The sequence below is a fragment of the Schizophyllum commune genome (assembly GCF_000143185.2).
Source record: "Schizophyllum commune H4-8 unplaced genomic scaffold SCHCOscaffold_3, whole genome shotgun sequence".
NCBI classification, from domain to species: Eukaryota; Fungi; Basidiomycota; class Agaricomycetes; order Agaricales; family Schizophyllaceae; genus Schizophyllum; species Schizophyllum commune.
The window spans coordinates 1028021-1046091 of NW_026089540.1; the positions used below are offsets into that span (position 1 = coordinate 1028021).

At 57.9% G+C, this 18071-nt stretch overlaps 8 protein-coding genes across 8 annotated transcripts; 6 read left to right on the forward strand and 2 right to left on the reverse strand.

Annotated features, from left to right (window-relative positions):
- Positions 1-1973: 1973 nt before the first annotated feature.
- On the reverse strand, positions 1974-5001 carry SCHCODRAFT_02186806 (alcohol oxidase). Its single transcript, XM_003034246.2, has 12 exons — positions 4527-5001; positions 4412-4475; positions 4249-4350; positions 4146-4198; positions 3744-4096; positions 3566-3689; positions 3336-3505; positions 2928-3280; positions 2785-2873; positions 2463-2734; positions 2333-2415; positions 1974-2278 (listed from the first exon to the last, which is right to left on the reverse strand). Exons 1-12 carry the CDS (start codon positions 4635-4637, stop codon positions 2220-2222), a joined length of 1833 nt encoding a protein of 610 aa, XP_003034292.1. The 5' UTR covers positions 4638-5001; the 3' UTR covers positions 1974-2219.
- A 1089-nt stretch (positions 5002-6090) lies between these two features.
- Positions 6091-7248, forward strand: SCHCODRAFT_02614371 (uncharacterized protein). Its single transcript, XM_003033674.2, has 6 exons — positions 6091-6145; positions 6200-6253; positions 6306-6349; positions 6403-6474; positions 6592-6951; positions 7010-7248. The coding sequence occupies exons 1-5, from the start codon at positions 6127-6129 to the stop codon at positions 6937-6939; spliced, it is 537 nt and encodes a 178-aa protein (XP_003033720.1). The 5' UTR covers positions 6091-6126; the 3' UTR covers positions 6940-6951; positions 7010-7248.
- A 242-nt stretch (positions 7249-7490) lies between these two features.
- SCHCODRAFT_02493724 (uncharacterized protein) lies at positions 7491-8643 on the forward strand (the record flags this gene model as incomplete). Its single annotated transcript, XM_050342986.1, has 2 exons — positions 7491-8203; positions 8250-8643. The coding sequence occupies 2 exons, from the start codon at positions 7491-7493 to the stop codon at positions 8641-8643; spliced, it is 1107 nt and encodes a 368-aa protein (XP_050201555.1).
- SCHCODRAFT_02186928 (WD40 repeat-like protein) lies at positions 8424-12516 on the forward strand. The gene is made up of 15 exons (XM_050342014.1): positions 8424-8954; positions 9005-9198; positions 9250-9485; positions 9539-9722; positions 9771-9926; positions 9975-10157; positions 10208-10284; positions 10340-10565; positions 10615-10739; positions 10791-10913; positions 10964-11062; positions 11115-11220; positions 11268-11744; positions 11798-12111; positions 12166-12516. The coding sequence occupies exons 1-15, from the start codon at positions 8742-8744 to the stop codon at positions 12270-12272; spliced, it is 2820 nt and encodes a 939-aa protein (XP_050201556.1). The 5' UTR covers positions 8424-8741; the 3' UTR covers positions 12273-12516.
- Positions 12341-13693, reverse strand: SCHCODRAFT_084718 (uncharacterized protein). Its single transcript, XM_003034247.1, has 4 exons — positions 13394-13693; positions 13006-13347; positions 12794-12955; positions 12341-12744 (listed from the first exon to the last, which is right to left on the reverse strand). The coding sequence occupies exons 1-4, from the start codon at positions 13679-13681 to the stop codon at positions 12445-12447; spliced, it is 1092 nt and encodes a 363-aa protein (XP_003034293.1). The 5' UTR covers positions 13682-13693; the 3' UTR covers positions 12341-12444.
- Positions 13694-13821: 128 nt separating this feature from the next.
- SCHCODRAFT_02614379 (ATP synthase F1 gamma) lies at positions 13822-15320 on the forward strand. The gene is made up of 6 exons (XM_050344655.1): positions 13822-14015; positions 14069-14153; positions 14202-14627; positions 14681-14798; positions 14851-15004; positions 15055-15320. The coding sequence occupies exons 1-5, from the start codon at positions 13869-13871 to the stop codon at positions 14984-14986; spliced, it is 912 nt and encodes a 303-aa protein (XP_050201557.1). The 5' UTR covers positions 13822-13868; the 3' UTR covers positions 14987-15004; positions 15055-15320.
- A 650-nt stretch (positions 15321-15970) lies between these two features.
- On the forward strand, positions 15971-16623 carry SCHCODRAFT_02493241 (uncharacterized protein; the record flags this gene model as incomplete). The annotated part of the gene is made up of 2 exons (XM_050342979.1): positions 15971-16504; positions 16585-16623. 2 exons carry the CDS (start codon positions 15971-15973, stop codon positions 16621-16623), a joined length of 573 nt encoding a protein of 190 aa, XP_050201558.1.
- Positions 16624-16680: 57 nt separating this feature from the next.
- On the forward strand, positions 16681-18045 carry SCHCODRAFT_066483 (glycoside hydrolase family 20 protein). Its single transcript, XM_003033677.1, has 4 exons — positions 16681-16881; positions 16936-17495; positions 17549-17646; positions 17701-18045. Exons 1-4 carry the CDS (start codon positions 16717-16719, stop codon positions 17949-17951), a joined length of 1074 nt encoding a protein of 357 aa, XP_003033723.1. The 5' UTR covers positions 16681-16716; the 3' UTR covers positions 17952-18045.
- The last annotated feature ends 26 nt before the right edge of the window (positions 18046-18071 follow it).

Below are 18071 nucleotides of genomic sequence, written 5' to 3' on the forward strand. Positions count from 1 at the left end.
GGGAGCAAATCAACAGGCGAGCTCGCTGTGGATGGTTTTAGAGAAGAGAGCTGTCAATATACGAGTGGCGGAGCGGGTGCATACCGAGGACGAAGCAAAGGCGCTAGATGTTGGGACGGTTCTTGAGCAAATCGGGCACGTTCTCGAGCGATCCGTGGATACCCGGATAATCGTCGATCAGTTCATGCACGCATCTCAAAGCGCCGACGCGATGGCTTGAGGTTGACGCGACTGCTTGAAGTCGAAGAGTGCATTATATATTTCTTGAGCAGAATAGCAGCCCTTTGGGGCAGGGATCGATGAAGGAGGTCATTGGTCTGCCGACCTCTTTGCGTCACCGCACTAGAAGAAGTCATTGCGCTGCCGCGCGGGGGAAATCCATTGTGTCGTCGCGCGAGAGTCATTGCGTTGTCACGCTCGAGGTTGTGCGCCGTCGCGCGAGGTAGATCCAGTGTGGCATTGCGCGGGGGAGAGTCATCGCGCCATTGCACGAGACGCCTATATTGCGCTGCCGCGCAGGAAAATCATTGCGTCACCGGGCGGCAGATATATGATTGGACGAAGTCGGTCGGTCCGTGGCCAGTCCTTAAAACTTGATCTTCTGCCCTGACTCTCGCCCTTATGGTCGATGTTTTTGACGATCGATGTCGATGTCGAGAATGAAAGCTGAGCTGAGCTGAGCTCCAGCATGGCGTCAGTAAGAGTGGTACGGGGATGTGTGAGCAAACGCACCTGTCTATTCTGGGTAGCGACGAGGGACATTCCCTCTAAACATTTCCATGTAGTGACGGCTCGGACAATTGGGGCATCGCCTCATGCGACAGGCCATGCCGGAGAAATTGACCTAACGAAGGAGTCAGCGACGAGCGCAAGAGATGAGGGCGACAACGCACCACTGAGCAACCCGATCTGCGCGGCATTGGGCGAGCTCGCGAGGGCATTGGTGCGCTTAGAATTGTGCATGCATTGATGCTCTTGCATAGCATCGACATTATCGCGCTTGCGTGGCATAGACATCAGCGCTCGTGGCATCGGAGACTGCAGGTCGAGGAGCTGAATTCTGGGATGGGGCAAACAAAGTCAATGACGCGTGCACGTTGAATGGTGGAGTCGCGCACCATTACCCTACCCGATCGCCGAGACATTGGGGGAGTTCCCGATACATTGATGCACTAGCGAAGCATCGACAAATGAAGTAGAGAATGACGAGAGAATATGGCGACGACGTCGAGGAGATCTGTTGATTACACTCAGCAATAAGCGCATGCACAACAATTACGCAGCGCACCATTGTGCTGTCCATTTGCAGTGGCATCGGGCCAGCGCTTCGGAATATTGATGCACTTGCGCAGCATCGTGATCTTGAGTAGGGATGCTTGCTGGATACTTGCGGAAGACTCGAGGAGATCCCACGCGGAAGACTCGAAACTAGCGCTGAGGTCAGCAGTGAGAGCGCATGCAATAGTCGAGTGGCGCACCATTGAGGAGCCCAGACGCAGTGACATTGGGCCACCTCGGGTGATGTCGTCGACGCTTGCGAGCCGCTGGGGTACTTTCGAGCTACCAGAAGCTTGGCGGCGATCTGAACGTCGGAAAACATCTAGCAATTAAGATCAGCGACGATGACATGCCACAGCACACGAGTGGCGCACCATCAGGCGACAGGAACGGCGTGTTCTTGAGCGAGCCAGAGAAAGCATTGACGGCACTTGTGAGCCATCCGAGAATATTGACGGCGCTTGCAAGCCATCTAGGCATAGGCGTCGGTGTCGAGAGCAGACCGTCGTGGTCAGTGGAAAGGGGAGTCAGAGTGGCGGAGATGAGGGTAAGAAACAAGAGAGGATGCCCATCAAATCGCACGCATGCGCTGCTTATGTATGTCGCTCTTCAAACTCCGACGATCAAAAGGGGAAACGGTCGCATGGCGGTCACGTTATTGGTATACGCTCGTTGTTTTGAGACGCAATTTGTACCATTTGTTCTACACCAATCTAACCCGAAGCAATAGCGTGAAGTAATAAATAGGCAACACAGCCTTCGTAAACCACCCTCGCGAAGTCGAGGGGAGGCAGTGGTCATCAGTACAGTTTTTTCTCTAGTAACATCTTCCCTCTTCCTCCCGTTCGTCGTCGTTCTATGTGTAAGTTCGCACTCGTTGAGTGCGTGCGACATAAGCTGTGTCGTGCGTGGGCCATAAAGACGTTGAGGCCATTCAACGATTAGTTGACGGAGGTGTCCTTGCCGAGGATAATGTCCGCTGCCTTCTGCGCGATGGCGTCTGGACATAGTCATGATTAAAGCGCGACAAATCATACTTGGCTGAGTTACTCACAGGCTGTAGTCATGGTGTGGGCGGTGACCTGAATTGGGAGGATGGACGCGTCGATGACACGAAGGTTCTTCGTGCCGTAGACCCTACAGGACGTCAGCACACGTCCAACGACACAATATCCTGCACTCACTGGAGCTTATTGTTCACCACACCGCCGTACTCGCGCGGCAGCATGGCAGAGCTACCGAGCCAGTGAGAGGCAGCGTATGCGGTCTCCTTGTACCACGCCTCCCAGTCCGCGTCCGACGCGCCAGCAGGGACGTCAACGTAGGCAGAGCTGATGATGGGGCTGAAGGGCTCGGTGGTGAACATGGACTGCGCCTTCTTGGCGATGGTGACGGCGACCTTGACGTCGAAGTCGTCGGTGAGGAGGCGCGGGGTGATTGCGGGGGCGGCGAAGGGCTGCAAGAGATTGGTGAGTAGGGGCAATGAAGGAGGAGTGGAGGACATACGTCGGAGCTGGCGATGTGGACGTGGCCGCGGGAGAAGGGCAGCAGAGGCCAGAATACGGAGGTCATGACGCCCGGGTAGCTCTCGCCAACTAAAGCACACCATCAGTTTACGCATACTCTGTGGGCTTTGCGAGTATACTCACCAACTTCCGCAATTGGCATCTTGTTGTTCAGCACCAGGTTCGCCTGCGCTTTGAACAACGCCTGTGCACTCTTCGTCGACGCCATCGCACCCGCATCCACCGCCGCCTGTGCCTTCGCCGACAGACTCGATGATAGCGCAGACGCCTGCGCGCTCGAGTCCGATCCGAAGATCTGGTCGATGTTTACAAGGGAAATGACGGGCGCGAAGAGGTTGATGCCGTCGATGAGGGCCGTGTTCGTCGCGTTCGCGTCGTTGACGAGCGCGCTGGCGCCGGTACCGGGCTGGTCCTGGAGGTTGCGGCCGACGGCGGGGAGGTCGACGAGGGTGTCGATGCCGAACTTTTCGAGGATGCTGGAAGGAGGGAGGTGGTGAGTGGACGGTTTGCGTGGATGATGGGGTAACTTACGCCTCCTCGCCGACACCGGAGCGCTCGAGGATGGGCGGCGTCTGCAGGCTGCCGGCCGCGAGCAGGACTTCCTTCTTTGCGGTAGCAGTGTAGATGGAGCCGCCGGCGGAAGGACCGAACTGCAGACCAGTCGCCTTGATCTTCGAGTCGAAGTTGACCTTGAGCGCTTTCTGCAAAGGCGCGAAGATGCGTGAGTCCCGTAGTGATTAAGCCGGAAGTGTGGAACATACGTGGTTGTACAGCACCGTCAGCTTCGAGCGCTGCTGGTTCTGGGCGTAGAGGAACGCGTGTGCGGCAGACGAGCGCCTGACCACGTTCGTCCCCGAAGACTCGTCATTCCAGATAGTCCAGGACCTATGCGATGACCGTCAGACGCCTCAAAAGAATCAACATGGAAGTCCAACGCACGTTGAGCCGAAGGCAGTGTTCGTGCGGTGACTGAGATCGTCCGTAAGCTGTACACCGTTGAACACCAGCGGGATCGCCGCCTTGTACAGACGCTGCGCATCCGGAATGCGCATGGGGTCGGGGAAGGAGACGTTGACGGGCCCGCTGAAGCCGTGGAGGTCCTTGTCGACGTTGGCGCCCTCGTTCCGCTGCTCGTTGGTGGGGAGGTGGTTGTGCTCGACGGCCTTCATGTAGGGGTAGAGCGAGTTCCAGTCCCAGCCCTTGTTGCCGAGAGACTTGAGCGTGTCGATCTCGGGCTGGGTGGGGTGGTACCAGACCATGCCGTTGATGGAGGAGCTGCCGCCGAGGCAGCGCTGAGAGGGGGTCAGTGGTGGAGAGCGGGTGATTATGAGGCTGGCTTACACCGCTGTCGATCTGCCAGCTGAGTTTGGAGCCGTCGTCGGCCAGCGCATCGTCTGGGAATGACCGTCAGCGTACTTCTTCGTGCATGTGTGGCTTTACTCACACTTCCAGTTGCACTGTGCCGCAGTGATACCACTACGCGCCGTAGCCACATTGATCGCGTCGACGAACTGGGAGTTGGGTCCGGCCTCGACGATGAGGACGGCTGGGAACATGTCATGTCAGTCTCGGAGATGCGGGATGGGGACGGTAGCTGATCGGCGTACAGTAACCCGCGCCAGAGAGCTTGTTGCCGACGACGAGGCCGGTGAGACCACCACCGGCGATGATCTAAGTGATTGGTTAGCAAGATGATCTGCGTGAAGGAGGTTGAGGACGCACGTAGTCAAAGGACTTGGACGCCGCCACCGACGCGTCGTCCGTGATCGTGGTCCCAAAGACAGAGCGCGCGGACGCGAGGAGGGCTGCTGCAACTGCCGTGCGACGCATCATGACTGGTCGTGTATATATGCCGCGACTGTGAGCTGGCGGGAGGAGTCCGGGGAGATCCACAACGAACGGAACGCGTGCCCTCGGCTACTTATACCGTGTCCACGAGCGCGACCGCACGATTTGCTGACGCGCAGGTGCCATAGGGGTAAATGGGAAAGCCGACCGATCGTGATTTAGGCCAGGGGACAGGAACGATGCTCGGCGTCCGGGACGGCTCGGGATCTGGCGAGCTTCGCGTGGGAGGGATGAGGAGGGGAGGTGCCAAAAGGGGAGACAATGGATAGCTCGTGGCACGGTGGTATGTATCGGGCATGCATTTGGTGTGCTTGGGAAGAAGGGAAGTACTGGAGTAGATGAGTGTACTGATCATCGTCCCCTTTCTATGTAGATCAAGCCAGCGTGAGCGATAGAAAGCGTTTCAACAGCCTCTGGTAGTTATCTGGCTCCCTCGGGGGCGCATCATCCCGGATTCAGGATCTGTCATTTCGAGCGCGTGAGCGACGTTCCTCCTTCGCACGGAAATGCGGCTTTTTTGAGGATGATCAGCCGATGTTGACCTTCGATTTCGGTGTATCAAGCCCTTCGACAATTGAAGCAGAGATTGCGAGCTCGGAGCCAAAAAGGTTGGATGCAGAGCAAGTTCTGCAAGGGAGAGGTTTGAGTCCGAGGGTAGCGTCGCCTGGATACCACTCATAGACCTGACGACAGCCTTCGCCCTCGATTTGGCGACCCACGGCGAGAACCGTCTCGTCAATTGAGCTGAGGGTCGGTGAGGTGCCTTGCCCTCATGGTCCCTGTCGATCCCTATAGAACGTCGATGATCTCGTCAACTGCAATGACAAGGCCAGGTCAAGGATGCCGCGCGCGCTACGAAGGTTGCCTGGTTCGACGATGACAGTTGTTCTCCGACGGTGACACCTGTACCTGCCGGAGGCGGGCTTTGAGTGCTCCGTCAGCAGACCTCCGACCTGTGGACCTCCGAGGTACCTTGCAGACGTCAGGCGTTCGTGATCATGTCTGCAAGTCAGCTTCGACTCCATGGGCCTGGTATTCAATCCTTTATGGTATATGTTTCTCGAGGGGCAAGGAAGAAAAAGGTGGCACGTTAGGGCCTGAGGTCAGCGGTATGGTCAGCGGTATCCTGTTGGCGCTGCAGACGAGTTCAGAGCCCTAGAGCTTCGGATAATTTATCGAGTGTAGCTGTTCCTCTCTTCAAGAAACGGGAGCACGCCGTGAACGAGCCGGACAACAGGACAGCATGGTGGGCACCGAGAAGGTGGAAGTTGAAGTTCAACTTTGATGCGGCTCGCGTGGCGTCATCGCGCACGTGTATGGGTCGACTTGTCGCGTCCACGTGATCGCGGCGCGCTTCTCTTCGCTTCCCTGGGCTTTATAAAGGACGCGTCTGTCAGACGGTCAATCCCTTGTTGCCTCCCGCCCCCATCCTTCCTACCCCCTGTCGACTCATCCTGAAAATCCACCGCTCAAGATGCCCAAAGCAGCAACAGGTACGCAGAAAGAGACCGAGTCAGCAGTAATCAACCAATGAATCTTCCCTTCAGAGTCGAAGACGAAGGCGGCGACCGCGAAGGCGAACTCCAAGCCTATCTCCGACGGTGAGCAGGCACTTTTTTGGCAGGGTCTTGCAAACTGACAGCAAGATGATAGGAACGACCGAGAACGTCGTTCGGGAGCCTTCCATCTACAACCAGGTGCGCGATGCTGGCGAAATTCGTTGCTCTCAGAGCGACTAACATACATACAGTATATGAAGGCGAACCTCGGACCCTACAAAGAGCGCAATCCTGGAGTACCCCACAAGGAAGCCTTCACGGCCGTACGTCCTGCCGCGCCTTCTCCCTTCACTTCGAAGCGCATATATGCAATGATGTTGTGCATATATACACCTTATACTTACTCCCTCTTCGCTCGATGATACTGACATGTCTCTCAGGTTGCTGTAATGTGGCGCGACGCCCCTGAGAACCCCAACCGCGGCAAGGAACCGAAACCGAAGAAGACGAAGGCTGAGGGCGACAACACCGTCAAGGTTAAAGCGAAGCCTAAGTCCGACGAGAAGACCAAGAAGACGAAGCCAAAGGCCGACGACAAGACGAAGTCCGTGAGCGGCGAGAAGGCGAAGACGAAGCCCAAGGACGAAGACAAGCCCAAGTCGAAGCCGAAGTCGAAGTCGAAGTCGAAGTCGAAGCCAAAGTCTGCTGAGTTCATCGACGACGACGCGGAGAACGTCAACATGTCTTCTGACCCTGTCGATCCTGTCGAGCCCAGCAGCGACGTCTAGGCCCTCGTCCTGGTGTGTACACTCTCTATCACTCGTTGCGTCCGTGCTGACGATGCGCATCGATATAAAGACTTTCGCAAGCTCTGTGACCTTCTCTGCTTCTCGCTATTGCCCTGCTCTGTCTCTGTTGCTCCGCTGCTTGACTCTGTTCTCGTGCTCCGCTGCTCTTCTGCGCTCGTATGATTTGTGCTCTATCGGACGGAATAACGGATTAAGTTCATGCTCATTTGGCACCTTTCCCTTCCGCGCCTTTCGTCACCGATTGCGATTAGGCTTTCAGATTACAATAAGATTTACTGCATATATGCGACTGATTCTGAAGGGAATTTCACCTGGAATCGTCGAATAGATGAGATGTAGCAGTTGAACTTCCGTTGTGACTGTGATGAAGGGCCCGGCACGTGCGTCCCGTTGTATGCGGGAATGGGCAGAATAATGATGGCTCTTGTCCCGAACTGCCATCTGCATTTCTAGTGTTTCACTAATTGTCGCTGAGTACGCCGGGACAACTCATGCTCAATTGAAGACGAGGATCGAGCATAATCTTCAAGATGTCCTTCACTATCCCATTTGCGTTCCCGAATTCGACTGGGAACGCGTCGCTGGAGGCTAGCTACTCCCGATGCACTCCAACGACCCTCGTCCATCATACCGGAGCGATACTGGCAGGATGCAACGACGGCGGTGTCTATGTCTTCTCCGAACCTCATCAAGAGGCACCTCCGCGCGTCGATCTTACAACACCGTCCCCCACACGGCCGGCCCGCACGCAAATGCGCTCCCCGACGCGCTTGGTACCGTCCGACTCGCGGAACACTTCAAGATCAAGCTCTCCCTCGATCGCCTCCCTCTCACCCGCCCCCTTCCATGTATCCCCTCGATCGCGCGTCGTAGCTGGCGTGACGACCACGCAGGCGGAGGCGCCCAAGAACTACGTTGATTTTGACGACGAGCCGGATCGGCTGAAGGACTTGCTGAAGGGGCGGGCGCCGAGGGACAAGCAGGAGAAGGAGCAGAGGCCGAGCTTCGATGAACGAAGGCCATCCGTGGCTTCAGAGCGATCGCCGGCGCCGTCGTTGGACTTTGGCGCGTCGACGAGCGCGTTTTCGGCCCCCGCATCGCCGAGACCGAGGCTGTTTACTCCCCTGCCGCCCAAGAACATTCAGCTCAAGTATCACGCTGTCCCGCACTGCATTGGCAGTCCTGTGTCCGATCTGTTGGTGTTGGATTCGTTGTCGGCGTTCGCCTTGCTGCAGGAGAATGGGTGCGTTCTACCTCTACCTGATTGGCTTGTTTCTGACCCGTCTCAGAGACCTATCGCTACTGTCTCTCACGGATGGGATGTGCGCCGGCACCGTCAACATGGATGATCTCCGCGCGAAGCCACCACCGCTCTTCTCATACGTATGCTGGAAGCGACTGCGAGTGATCCACACTGGCGAGGAGGTGCGAGGCCCGCCAACATACCTAGTCACACCCACCCATGTACTACGTAGTCCACAATACTACTTGCCGTCGCCGCCGTCATCTCGACCTCCACCGCGGACGACAGCGAGCGACCTCAAGCACGCTTATCCCTCCTCGAGCTGCGCCACACCACGGCCCCGGCGCTCACGGACCGCGTCAGCGAGCTCGCGCAGTGGGCGCTCGACGCGTTCCCGGAGACGGTGGACCGGCACTCGGCGGCGTGCGTGCATTATTTGAGGGAGGACGGAGCGTTTGTGGTGCGGGAGTTGAGGGCGAGGGAGCCGGGGGAGCAGAAGCAGGATGAGAATGAGGATGCGCGGTCGGCGAGTGTGAGGATGTTCAATCCGCTGGATTTGCCGAATCTGTTCAAGAGGTCGCGGCCGGCGGAGCAGCATGGGGATGAGGGTCAACGGAGTGAGGAGCGCGTAGAGCTGGGGGAGGAAGTGTTAGTGGGCGCGTTGGCGCCGGATAGCACCGTATGTGGTACGGCCGCCCTGGATGTGGCGGATGGCCTCAGGATTTTGGCGTGGACGAGCGAGCAGCTGCTGGTGAGTGATTCATCCGAAGACTAGTATGCACCTCTGATGTCTTTCTCCAGGTCTTCGAATATGGTACCGACCTGAAGCAGCTGTATACCGCCGATGCGCGCGGTGTCGTCAGCGCACGATGGGCGGAAGACCACTCATACGTTCTCGAGTTCGAGGATCACTTTGAAGTCTACCACCTTCAGGCCGTAGATGCGGACAGCAACGCAGTAGGGGCTGGCTTACCGACAGTCAGGCCTAACTTCCAGTGAGGTTAACCTCTGACTCTGTCACCTCGGGTTGCTGACGTTGCCAATAGACCTCAGCTCCTGCATCGTCTACCTGCAGCAGGACATGGGGTGTTCTCCATCATGTCCTCGTCGGAGATCCTCGTCACCTCGGGGCAGCCGGAAGAGGGCGTTCTGTACACGCTCACGGCCTCCGGTAACAAATGCAAGCGGAAGGAGCTTTGGCACGCGCCTCAGCCCGCATCGCACGCCCCTGTCATCTCTGCGTTGTTACCGTTGGACATTGATAGCATTGTTATCGGATATTGTGCGTGCAACAATCAGTATTTGAGGTCTGCATCGCTGACAGTGTTTTCTCAGCCGATGGACGCCTGTGTCGAAGCACCCTCGCCGATCTGTGCAGCGGGTCGTCGCCTAAGGTCAAAGCTAACGCGGCAATGCCGGGGCGTATCGGGGGCTTGCACGTTGTGCGGCATCCTCGTACGCAGGAGCCGCTGATCGTTGCGGGAGGCGACGATGGGTCGATTGGGCTGTGGTCCGCGGAGTGAGCCCTCCTTTCCGCAGCCTGAACATGAACACTGATATCTAGCAGCACCCTTACATTACGCGCCCGATGGACGATCTTCCTTACGCCCCTCGCGCATGTCGTGCAGCTGCCCGATGTGAAGGGTACTCCGTTGCGCGGCTGTGCATTGTGCGTGGCGGTGGATGGCACGATTGCGGTCGTAGCTGTCGACTCTTTGGAAATGTGTGTCGTCTTTCTCGATACCTGGGCTGAGCTAACGACGTTGGACAGGGTGTACATGATCCCAGGCTCCGTCGCCGCCTTGCGCAGAATCTGCTTGCAAAGCAACAGCTTGATGCTGCGTTATGTCGACGGTCGTGCGAGGGTTTGGGATACTGCGACAAGGGAGTTGTGGCGTACGGTCGGACAGGACAAGGCACAGGAGATGCTACAGCATGGCGGGTGGACAGAGTTGTACGTTCACTTCACTTCTCGCGCGCCTAAGTCAGCTAACCTGGACATAGCCCTCTCACGAAACCGAACTGCATACCAGACCTTGCGCTGAAGGGGACGACGCATCCTTACGCACCATCCGACCTCGGTTCGTTACCACTCATCGCAGTATTTACTTTCAACATCTGATGCAACTGACTTAGGTGCTGTACTCCATCTTGACCTCCAACGCTATGTCGCCGAGGCGAGCGCAATTACAAAGGCCATCAGCACAAACCGCGCACAGACTCGGGCGATACTTGATACTATGGATCGTTTGCGAGTGCTGCTTGGCGCACTCGTAACACCGGGCTTGAACGAGGGCATCGACACGATTTGTGCTCGTCGCCTTGGAGCGCCGATGTCTGTGGTCCATACAGGAATGAGCAGGTAAGCTGCTAATGGTCTAGGAAGTGGGTATGGGGCTGAGCGACGACAGTGACGGCTGCACTACTCTCTATACGGGTGACAACGTACGCGCACCATGGTGTATCTCGTCCGAGACATCCGCAAACCGAGCGCTGGCGATCGTTGTGGTTTTGCGAGCTCTGGCGATGTTTGAAGGTACGTAAGCTTCGTCCTTAACTTCTGGACGAGGCTTACAAAGGGCTATAGAGTACGCAGACAGTGCGACAACCGTCATCACGTTCTATGCGACATCACTCGCTGCGTGTGTTGGATCGTCATACTGCACGCCGAGTTTGCCATTCTTCGCGCACCGATGGTTGGAAGGAACGCGTGAGTACCCCCTCGCCTCGAAGACAACGGTGCTGAATGTTCGCTCGCAGCGGAGGTTCGGCATGCTGCCAGAGTCCTGTTTGATGCATCAGCTGTGCGTATGACGGACGAGGAGGCAAGCACAGTGGTTGAGCACTGGCAACATCAGCGTACGCCTGAAGGCTCTGTCTCAAATCCATCCCATTGCTGATGAATTGCCAGTTCCCTGCTTGCAGTCGCCGCCTGAGCAGGAGGCAACTAGCTCTGCTATGGCTTTGTTCATCTGTGGCTACCTAGCAGCCGAGAAGTATGCTGTTATGTCGACTCAGTGCGTATAGACCTCTCCGGCATTGACATGCGCTCACATCCAACCAGTGTCCTCACTGACATCTCCAAATCCGTCGCGCTATACCTGCACGACGAGCACTCGACTCACCGGGTCCTCGCCATCGAGCTATGCGCTTATGGCTTCCACGTGTGGCAGCACTACGTTGACGCCATGGAGATCCTCCGCGCCCTTTTCATGCTCGCCACCTCAGCCAAGAAAGACTCCATCAGCACTCAGAACCCCGGCGGCCAAGCGCGCGCAGCCATTCTTTCCATCGCCTCTGCTGTGACGCCGCTCTTCATGACCACGCTCAGCCTGGACGTGCTGAGTCCGTCGACGGCTGAGCATAGGCGGAGTGTGATGCAGGTGGTGGCGTTCCTGATCCGCAAGAGGCCGCTGGTGCTGCAGTCGAGTCTGCCGCGGCTGATGGAGGCGGTGGTGAAGTCGCTGGACCCGAATGCGACGGCGAGCCGGGAGCTGGTGCTGGATACGGCGACGGAGATCATTCGGCAGGTGGTGAAGACGTGCGTGTTGACTTCGGACGCGCCTTCTTTCTGAGGTCGACGAGCATGCGCAGGTACCCGACGGTCGACTTCCACGGAGGTACGCAGCGACTTGCGGTCGGCACGAGCGAGGGCGCGGTCATCATGTACGACCTCAAGACCGCGATCCGCCTCTACGTCCTCGAGGGGCACAAGCGGCGCATTTCAGCGTGCAGCTTCTCGCCCGACGGCCGACGGCTGCTGACGCTATCGCTCGAGGAGAGCGTGGTGCTGGTGTGGAAGGTCGGCTCGAGCTTTTCGAGTTTCTTCAACCCGGGTGCACCACCAAGGCAAGGGCATGGGGGATCGGACCCGTTCAAGACGTTCCCGTTCAATGTGGGGGAGGAAGGTGAGTGAGGCGATGCGGAGAGGCAGAGGCATGGATGCTGACGGGTCCTTGTAGCGGATATGACTGTGACGGAGACGTTCGACCTCGTCAAGTTCGAGTGGACGGGAGATCGGAGTGTGAGGGTGAAGATACGACACAGCGTCTTAACCTTGAGCACGTAGCCTGAGCAAAGCAGCGAAACTTACCACCAAAATACCTTACCAAGGACCCGTCGCTCGAGCTGTCGATATAACGCGCTGGCAGATGTGTCGAGCAGCGCATGATTCGTGAGTGATTGCTACATATGTTTGGATATGATACAGCGGGACATCCGTACGGCCACGTATCCTCCGACTAACCCGTCTTGTTCTTGCTACGCCTGCCGACCTGCGCCTGGAAACCGCTCTTGATCGGGTTGACCGAGCGGCGAGAGCCACAGGACTCGCAGGACATGAAGAAGATGCGGTTCTCCTTCGTGAGCAGCGTGTCGGGCGACTTGCACGTCTTGCACGTGACGTACTCGACGATGTATCGCCGGAGGACGTTCTCGATCTGCTTTTGCTGGAAGCGGCCCTTGATGACGAGACGGCCGGCACCGTCGACGCTGCCCGTCGTACCCATTTCGGCGAAGAGGAACTGGATGACGTGTTCGGGCTGGGTGAGGGTGAGTCAGATGCGCGAGTTAGCAAGATGGGACGCGCACTTGTCTGTGCATCCGCTTGCAGATGTCGGTGACGTTGGCAAAGATCGTCTTCTTGTTCCCTTCTCTGTGGATCGAGGGGGGCGCGATGGTGTACCGCTTGCCGGATGAGGAGAGGAGTGCGGGGTTGGCGGCGTGCAGGAGCGAGTAGAAGCGCGTAAGCAGCTGCAGGCAGCGTCAATACCAGATCTCTGAGGATGTATCGCGCGCCGCACCTCCTGATACGTGTAATCGCGGTCGCTCTTCAGCCAGGGCTCGTCGCCTGCCGCGCCCTCGGCCCCCGCGCCGCCGCCACCACCCGCCGCGAACGGATCGTCGCCGAGATCGGCGTCCTCGAGGTGATCGAGCGTGCGCTCGCCGTCCGGGCCATCGTCCTCCTCGTCGCCGTCCTCCTTCGCCTTGGACCGCGACTCGTCCAGCTGGCGCTCGAACTCTTCGAGGTTCGCCTTCTTCTTGGACGACTTTTTCTTCTTCTTGATGTCCGAGAAGTCGAGGTCCTCTGCTGCTGCTGCTGCTGCTGGGGCGGCAGTGGGGGTGGAGGTGCCAGAGTCATCACCCTGCAATTGTTTAGCATGAGTCAGTCGAGACGTACGCGCCACGCACAAAGTCCATCGGAATCTCCTTCTTTTTCTTCTTCTTCTTGAGATCGCCGAACATGGCCTTGAATTCATCGTCCTCTGACTTCTTCTCCGGCTCCCCGTTCAGCTTCATCTGCTCGTGAGCTGTGGTGGGTCCCATATCGACCGCATCGCCGCCGGTGGTCGTGCTGTCGATCGTGTCTGGTGCCGGGGTTGTGGGGTCCGCCTCTGCGCCCAGCGGATCTTCTGTGAAGGCAACGGCCTTTTTCCTCTTCTTCTTCAACGAAGGATCAAATAGAGGTTCTTCAGTCATTTTGAGGAGACGAGAGCAGGACGTAGGCAACGGTGAGCTTGATGAGTCGAATTCTGTGACTCTGCTTTAGGCAGGTCTATTCCACGGTGCGTGAGAAGTTTTCGGACCGTTAACCCGGTCATGAGTGCCGAGCTTTCCCGACGTTCTCCTCGAAAACCTCCGTCTTTATTCCTTCTTCGCTGCCGCAATGCTCGCTCGTTCTTCGCTGACCAGAGCGTCCGTCGCTGTCCCCAGCGCCCTCGGGCGGGCACCAGTGGGCGCCCGTAACATGGCCACGCTCCGAGAAATCGAGCTGCGCTTGAAATCCGTGCGCAACATCGAGAAAATCACCAAGGTGCGTCACTCGCGGTTTGAGACAACGAGCTGAAGGAACTGAAATATGTACAGTCGATGAAAATGATTGCGTCTACCAAGTTGGCGAAGGCGCAGCGCGCCATGACCTCTGGGAAGGAGTACGGCGTCGCGAACACGGGTGCGTGCCCGCGTCAGTCGCGCATTAGACGTGCCTAACTCTGCGCAGAGGTCTTCAACAACGCGAAGTCTGACCAGCCCGCGGAGAACAAGATTGTTGTCGTGATCTCCTCTGACAAGGGTCTTTGCGGTGGTATTCATTCGTCTGTCACGAAGGCTACGCGCAAGATCTTCGCCGCCGCGCCTGACGCCCCGTTGAAGACCGAGCTCGCCCCCGAGACCCCCATCTTCATTATCGGCGACAAGTCGAAGGCGCAGCTCTCGCGCGCACTGCCCAAGAACCTCCGCATGACCTTCAACCAGATCGGCAAGGACGTGCCCACGTTCTCTGACGCGTCTGCTGTCACGGACTTGATCATCAAGTCCGGCGTTCCTTTCGACTCGGTCATCATCGTTTACAACAAGTTCGTCTCTGCTATCTCGTACGAGGCGGCGGCAGTCGAGGTCAAGGGCGAGAAGGCGCTCAAGGAGGCTGGTGCGTAGCGTGTGTATCAAGTACAAACTAGCAGTCTGACGTCTGTTCGGCAGACGGCTTCAAGGCCTACGAGATGGAGGACGATGTCACGAAGGACCTTGCCGAGTTCTCGCTTGCCAACGCCATCTACTCTGCCCTCGTCGAGGCGCACGCGTGCGAGATCTCTGCTCGGTAGGTCACGTGTTCATTCTACCTGAACGATGATTCTGACACCCGTGTGCAGTCGCAACGCCATGGACAACGCGTCCAAGAACGCGACGGACATGATCGACACGCTCCAGATGCAGTACAACCGTGGTCGCCAGGCCGCCATTACGAACGAGCTGGTCGATATCATCACGGGTGCCAGTGCTCTGTGATCACCTTCGCTGTCGTGCGTGGGCTTGTTATTGCATCTGCTGGACGGTCACCAACATCTTACTAGGTCGTGCTCTACCTATATACCGCGCATTAGATGTATTTGCTCGTCGAGCGGTGGAATGCAGAATGTGGCAGTGATTCATTCCCCTGCGTCGAGGATTTTGTACTCGATGATCTCCCGGCCCCTCCTTGCATCATAGTATGCTCGGGACTGTCGACGGGGTTGCTGCAAAGTGGCAAGTGCTCTTCGAGAGAAGTCGCATTACCTGGCTTCACCTATTGGTGATACAGTAGTCTCTAGTCAGAAGCAATATGGTATGTGCTGGGTACAAGGACACTGTCCTCAACGGTAGGCAGTGCCGACTGTAGCTTGAAGGTCAAAGGCTACTGGCTAATCGAGGGCTGACCTTACTCATGACTTATTTGCAGCAGGCTCGTCGAGTTTGGGAGGTGGGCATTGCCCACCTATACAAGTTTCAACATATCGTCAGCATATCGTTGTGTGCGTCGATCAGGCGTCGGGCCAGCTCGATAGTCGGACAACACACGTGCCTCGTGATGGCGGCCGCGCCGATAAACTTGGCGAGGAGGGCCTTGCGTCCTGGCTTCTCCCGGTCCTTCGCTGCCCCTCAAGGAGTCCCGGGGTAGCCCAGGCTATGCCCAGAAGTACCCGAGACGCATCCTCCTTGCTTAGCTCCCGTCACTTGGAACACTCCTACGGGCCTTCCCAGCGTAGTATTTCCTCCAGCATTCAGCAAAAACCGTCTCCATCACGAGAGGGTTTCTCGGGAAGTGCTCGGATGTGATATCCGCCGCCGCAAGACGGGCCGAGCCCTCGAGGCCGCAAGCGCCGGTGAGCATCAGAGATTGGCACCCCGAGGAGCATCGTGCGTGCGCGGTATAAAAGGGCATGCGGGCGGGCATATTTGCTTCTGCGCCGCCCCTTCCCTTGCCTCGCGCTAGTCCCTCTTTCGTTAACCAGAATGCAGCGCGCTACGAGCGCCCTGTTAGCGCTTTCGCTCTTCGCGCCGTCCGCGCTGGCGGGTATCTGGCCTCTGCCACGTTCCCTGTCGAACGGCACGTCTTTCCTGCAACTCGCGTGCGACTTCGCCATTGAGGTTGCGGTGGACGGCGCGCCGGACGACCTGTATGCGGCAGTGGACCGCACGACGCAGGCGATCCAGGACACGCTCATCGAGCGCCTGACCGTAGGGCGCGGATCGCAGGACCAGGATGCCATAAACGCGGCCCCCGTGCTCTCGTCGGTGTCCCTCGTGCTCGAGGATGGTGCGGTGGTGCGCTCCATCTCTGAGGAGGCCGTGCAGCCGCTGGGCAACCGCTCGGAGGGTTACAGTCTCTATGTACCCGAAGATGGGTCGGAAGCTGTCATCTCGGCGAACAGCACTCTCGGTCTCCTTCGCGGCCTCACGTCCTTCGAGCAGCTCTGGTACGTCCTCGACGACGTGACGTACACGAATCTCGCGCCCGTGACCATCGAGAACGATGCTCCTGCCTACGTGCGTATTCTTCTCTCTTCTTCTTTCGGATGCGAATCCGCCATGAGGAGGCTGACTGACCATGTTCTTTCTTACTATAGCCGTACCGTGGGTTCATGCTGGACACGGCGCGGAACTAGTAAGTCGACCTCCCGCACGAACTGGGAATAGGGCGGCTCATCGGAATTCCGCGCAGCTTCCCGGTCGACGACATCAAGCGGACGCTGCTGGCGATGTCCTTCGTGAAGATGAGCATGTTTCACTGGCATGTTGTGGACAGCCAGAGCTTCCCGCTGGTGGTGGACGAGTTCCCGGAGCTGGCAGAGACGGGCGCGTATGCGGCGGACAAGGTGTATACGCCGGACGATGTGCAGGAGATCGTGCAGTATGCAGCTCAGGTGGGTGTGTTCGGCGTGCGAGGAAGGATATATTACTCACTCCCAGTTTCGCAGCTCGGCATTGATGTTCTGGTCGAAATTGACATGCCAGGTCACACGGACATCGTGAGCCTCTCGCACCCCGACTGGGTCGCCTGCAGCCAGGCGTCGCCGTGGTCGACGTACGCTGCCGAACCGCCTTCCGGGCAGCTGCGTTTCACCACGCCCGACGTCGTGGACTTCGCTTCGTCGCTCGTGAAGGCCGTCGCCAGCAAGCTCTCCTCATCGTACTTCAGCACGGGCGGCGACGAGATCAACACTGCGTGCTTCGAGCAGGACGAGCAGTTCCAGAAGGAGCTGAACGAGACGGGGAAGACCTTCGACACCGCGCTCGACGCGTTCATCCAGGACGTGCATGGGACGCTGCACGACATCAACAAGACACCGGTGGTCTGGGAGGAGATGGTCCTGGACCAGAATGTGACGCTGTCGAACGATACAATTGTCATCGTCTGGATCTCGTCCGAGAACGCGGCCAAGATCGCGGAGAAGAACTTCAAGATCGTGCACGGGCCGTCGGACTACTTCTACCTCGACTGCGGGAGCGGCGGGTGGATTGGCAACAACCCGACTGGGTATGCTGACCTTTTGAAGCAATGATTGAGACATGCCGCTGACAGCCTTACAGAAACAGCTGGTGCGACCCCTTCAAGGGCTGGCAGCACGCTTATACTTTCGACCCGCTCGCAAACCTGACGAGCGAGCAGGCAACCCTTGTCATGGGCGGTAAGTCCTCAAGCCTCTTCCACGCCTCGTAACTGACCTCTAACAACCTTGCAGGCCAACAACTCCTCTGGACTGAGCAGAACGGCCCCGAGAGCCTTGACTCGACTGTTTGGCCGCGCGCCGCCACGTCCGCGGAGACCTTCTGGACGGCGACGCAGCCCGACGGCAGCGCGCTCGACGTCAACACCGCGCTCCCGCGCCTGCACGAAGTGCGGTACCGCCTGTTGGAGAAGGGCATTGGCGCGAAGGCACTGCAACCGGAATGGTGCGCGCTGAGGCCGTTCTTGTGCAACATCGAGGCTTGAGAGAATGGGCATGCTCCTTGAGAGGACGTCTGCATATCTATCTAGTAGCATACTTTCTTGGTAATGATCACTATGTCACGGTTGAGCTCTTTCTAGCGGAGTGGCTTATGGAGAGGGCTT

Bases quoted from the DNA above. Each gene is read 5' to 3' on its own strand.
- SCHCODRAFT_02186806 (XM_003034246.2), bottom strand. From the start codon at position 4,637: ATGATGCGTCGCACGGCAGTTGCAGCAGCCCTCCTCGCGTCCGCGCGC. The intron at 4,097-4,145 runs GTAAGCCAGCCT...ACCCCCTCTCAG, and splicing joins GCTGGCAGATCGACAGCGGT to CGCTGCCTCGGCGGCAGCTC. The intron at 2,735-2,784 runs GTATGTCCTCCA...AATCTCTTGCAG, and splicing joins TCCACATCGCCAGCTCCGAC to CCCTTCGCCGCCCCCGCAAT.
- SCHCODRAFT_02614371 (XM_003033674.2), top strand. The intron at 6,254-6,305 runs GTGAGCAGGCAC...GCAAGATGATAG, and splicing joins CTCCAAGCCTATCTCCGACG to GAACGACCGAGAACGTCGTT. The intron at 6,475-6,591 runs GTACGTCCTGCC...CATGTCTCTCAG, and splicing joins ACAAGGAAGCCTTCACGGCC to GTTGCTGTAATGTGGCGCGA.
- SCHCODRAFT_02186928 (XM_050342014.1), top strand. From the start codon at position 8,742: ATGTTCAATCCGCTGGATTTGCCGAATCTGTTCAAGAGGTCGCGGCCG. The intron at 10,566-10,614 runs GTAAGCTGCTAA...GAGCGACGACAG, and splicing joins GTCCATACAGGAATGAGCAG to TGACGGCTGCACTACTCTCT. The intron at 12,112-12,165 runs GTGAGTGAGGCG...GGGTCCTTGTAG, and splicing joins GTTCAATGTGGGGGAGGAAG to CGGATATGACTGTGACGGAG.
- SCHCODRAFT_084718 (XM_003034247.1), bottom strand. From the start codon at position 13,681: ATGACTGAAGAACCTCTATTTGATCCTTCGTTGAAGAAGAAGAGGAAA. The intron at 13,348-13,393 runs GTGCGTGGCGCG...AAACAATTGCAG, and splicing joins AGGAGATTCCGATGGACTTT to GGTGATGACTCTGGCACCTC. The intron at 12,745-12,793 runs GTGCGCGTCCCA...ACCCTCACCCAG, and splicing joins GCAAGCGGATGCACAGACAA to CCCGAACACGTCATCCAGTT.
- SCHCODRAFT_02614379 (XM_050344655.1), top strand. From the start codon at position 13,869: ATGCTCGCTCGTTCTTCGCTGACCAGAGCGTCCGTCGCTGTCCCCAGC. The intron at 14,154-14,201 runs GTGCGTGCCCGC...AACTCTGCGCAG, and splicing joins GTACGGCGTCGCGAACACGG to AGGTCTTCAACAACGCGAAG. The intron at 14,628-14,680 runs GTGCGTAGCGTG...TCTGTTCGGCAG, and splicing joins GAAGGCGCTCAAGGAGGCTG to ACGGCTTCAAGGCCTACGAG.
- SCHCODRAFT_066483 (XM_003033677.1), top strand. From the start codon at position 16,717: ATGTCCTTCGTGAAGATGAGCATGTTTCACTGGCATGTTGTGGACAGC. The intron at 16,882-16,935 runs GTGGGTGTGTTC...CCAGTTTCGCAG, and splicing joins TCGTGCAGTATGCAGCTCAG to CTCGGCATTGATGTTCTGGT. The intron at 17,496-17,548 runs GTATGCTGACCT...ACAGCCTTACAG, and splicing joins ATTGGCAACAACCCGACTGG to AAACAGCTGGTGCGACCCCT.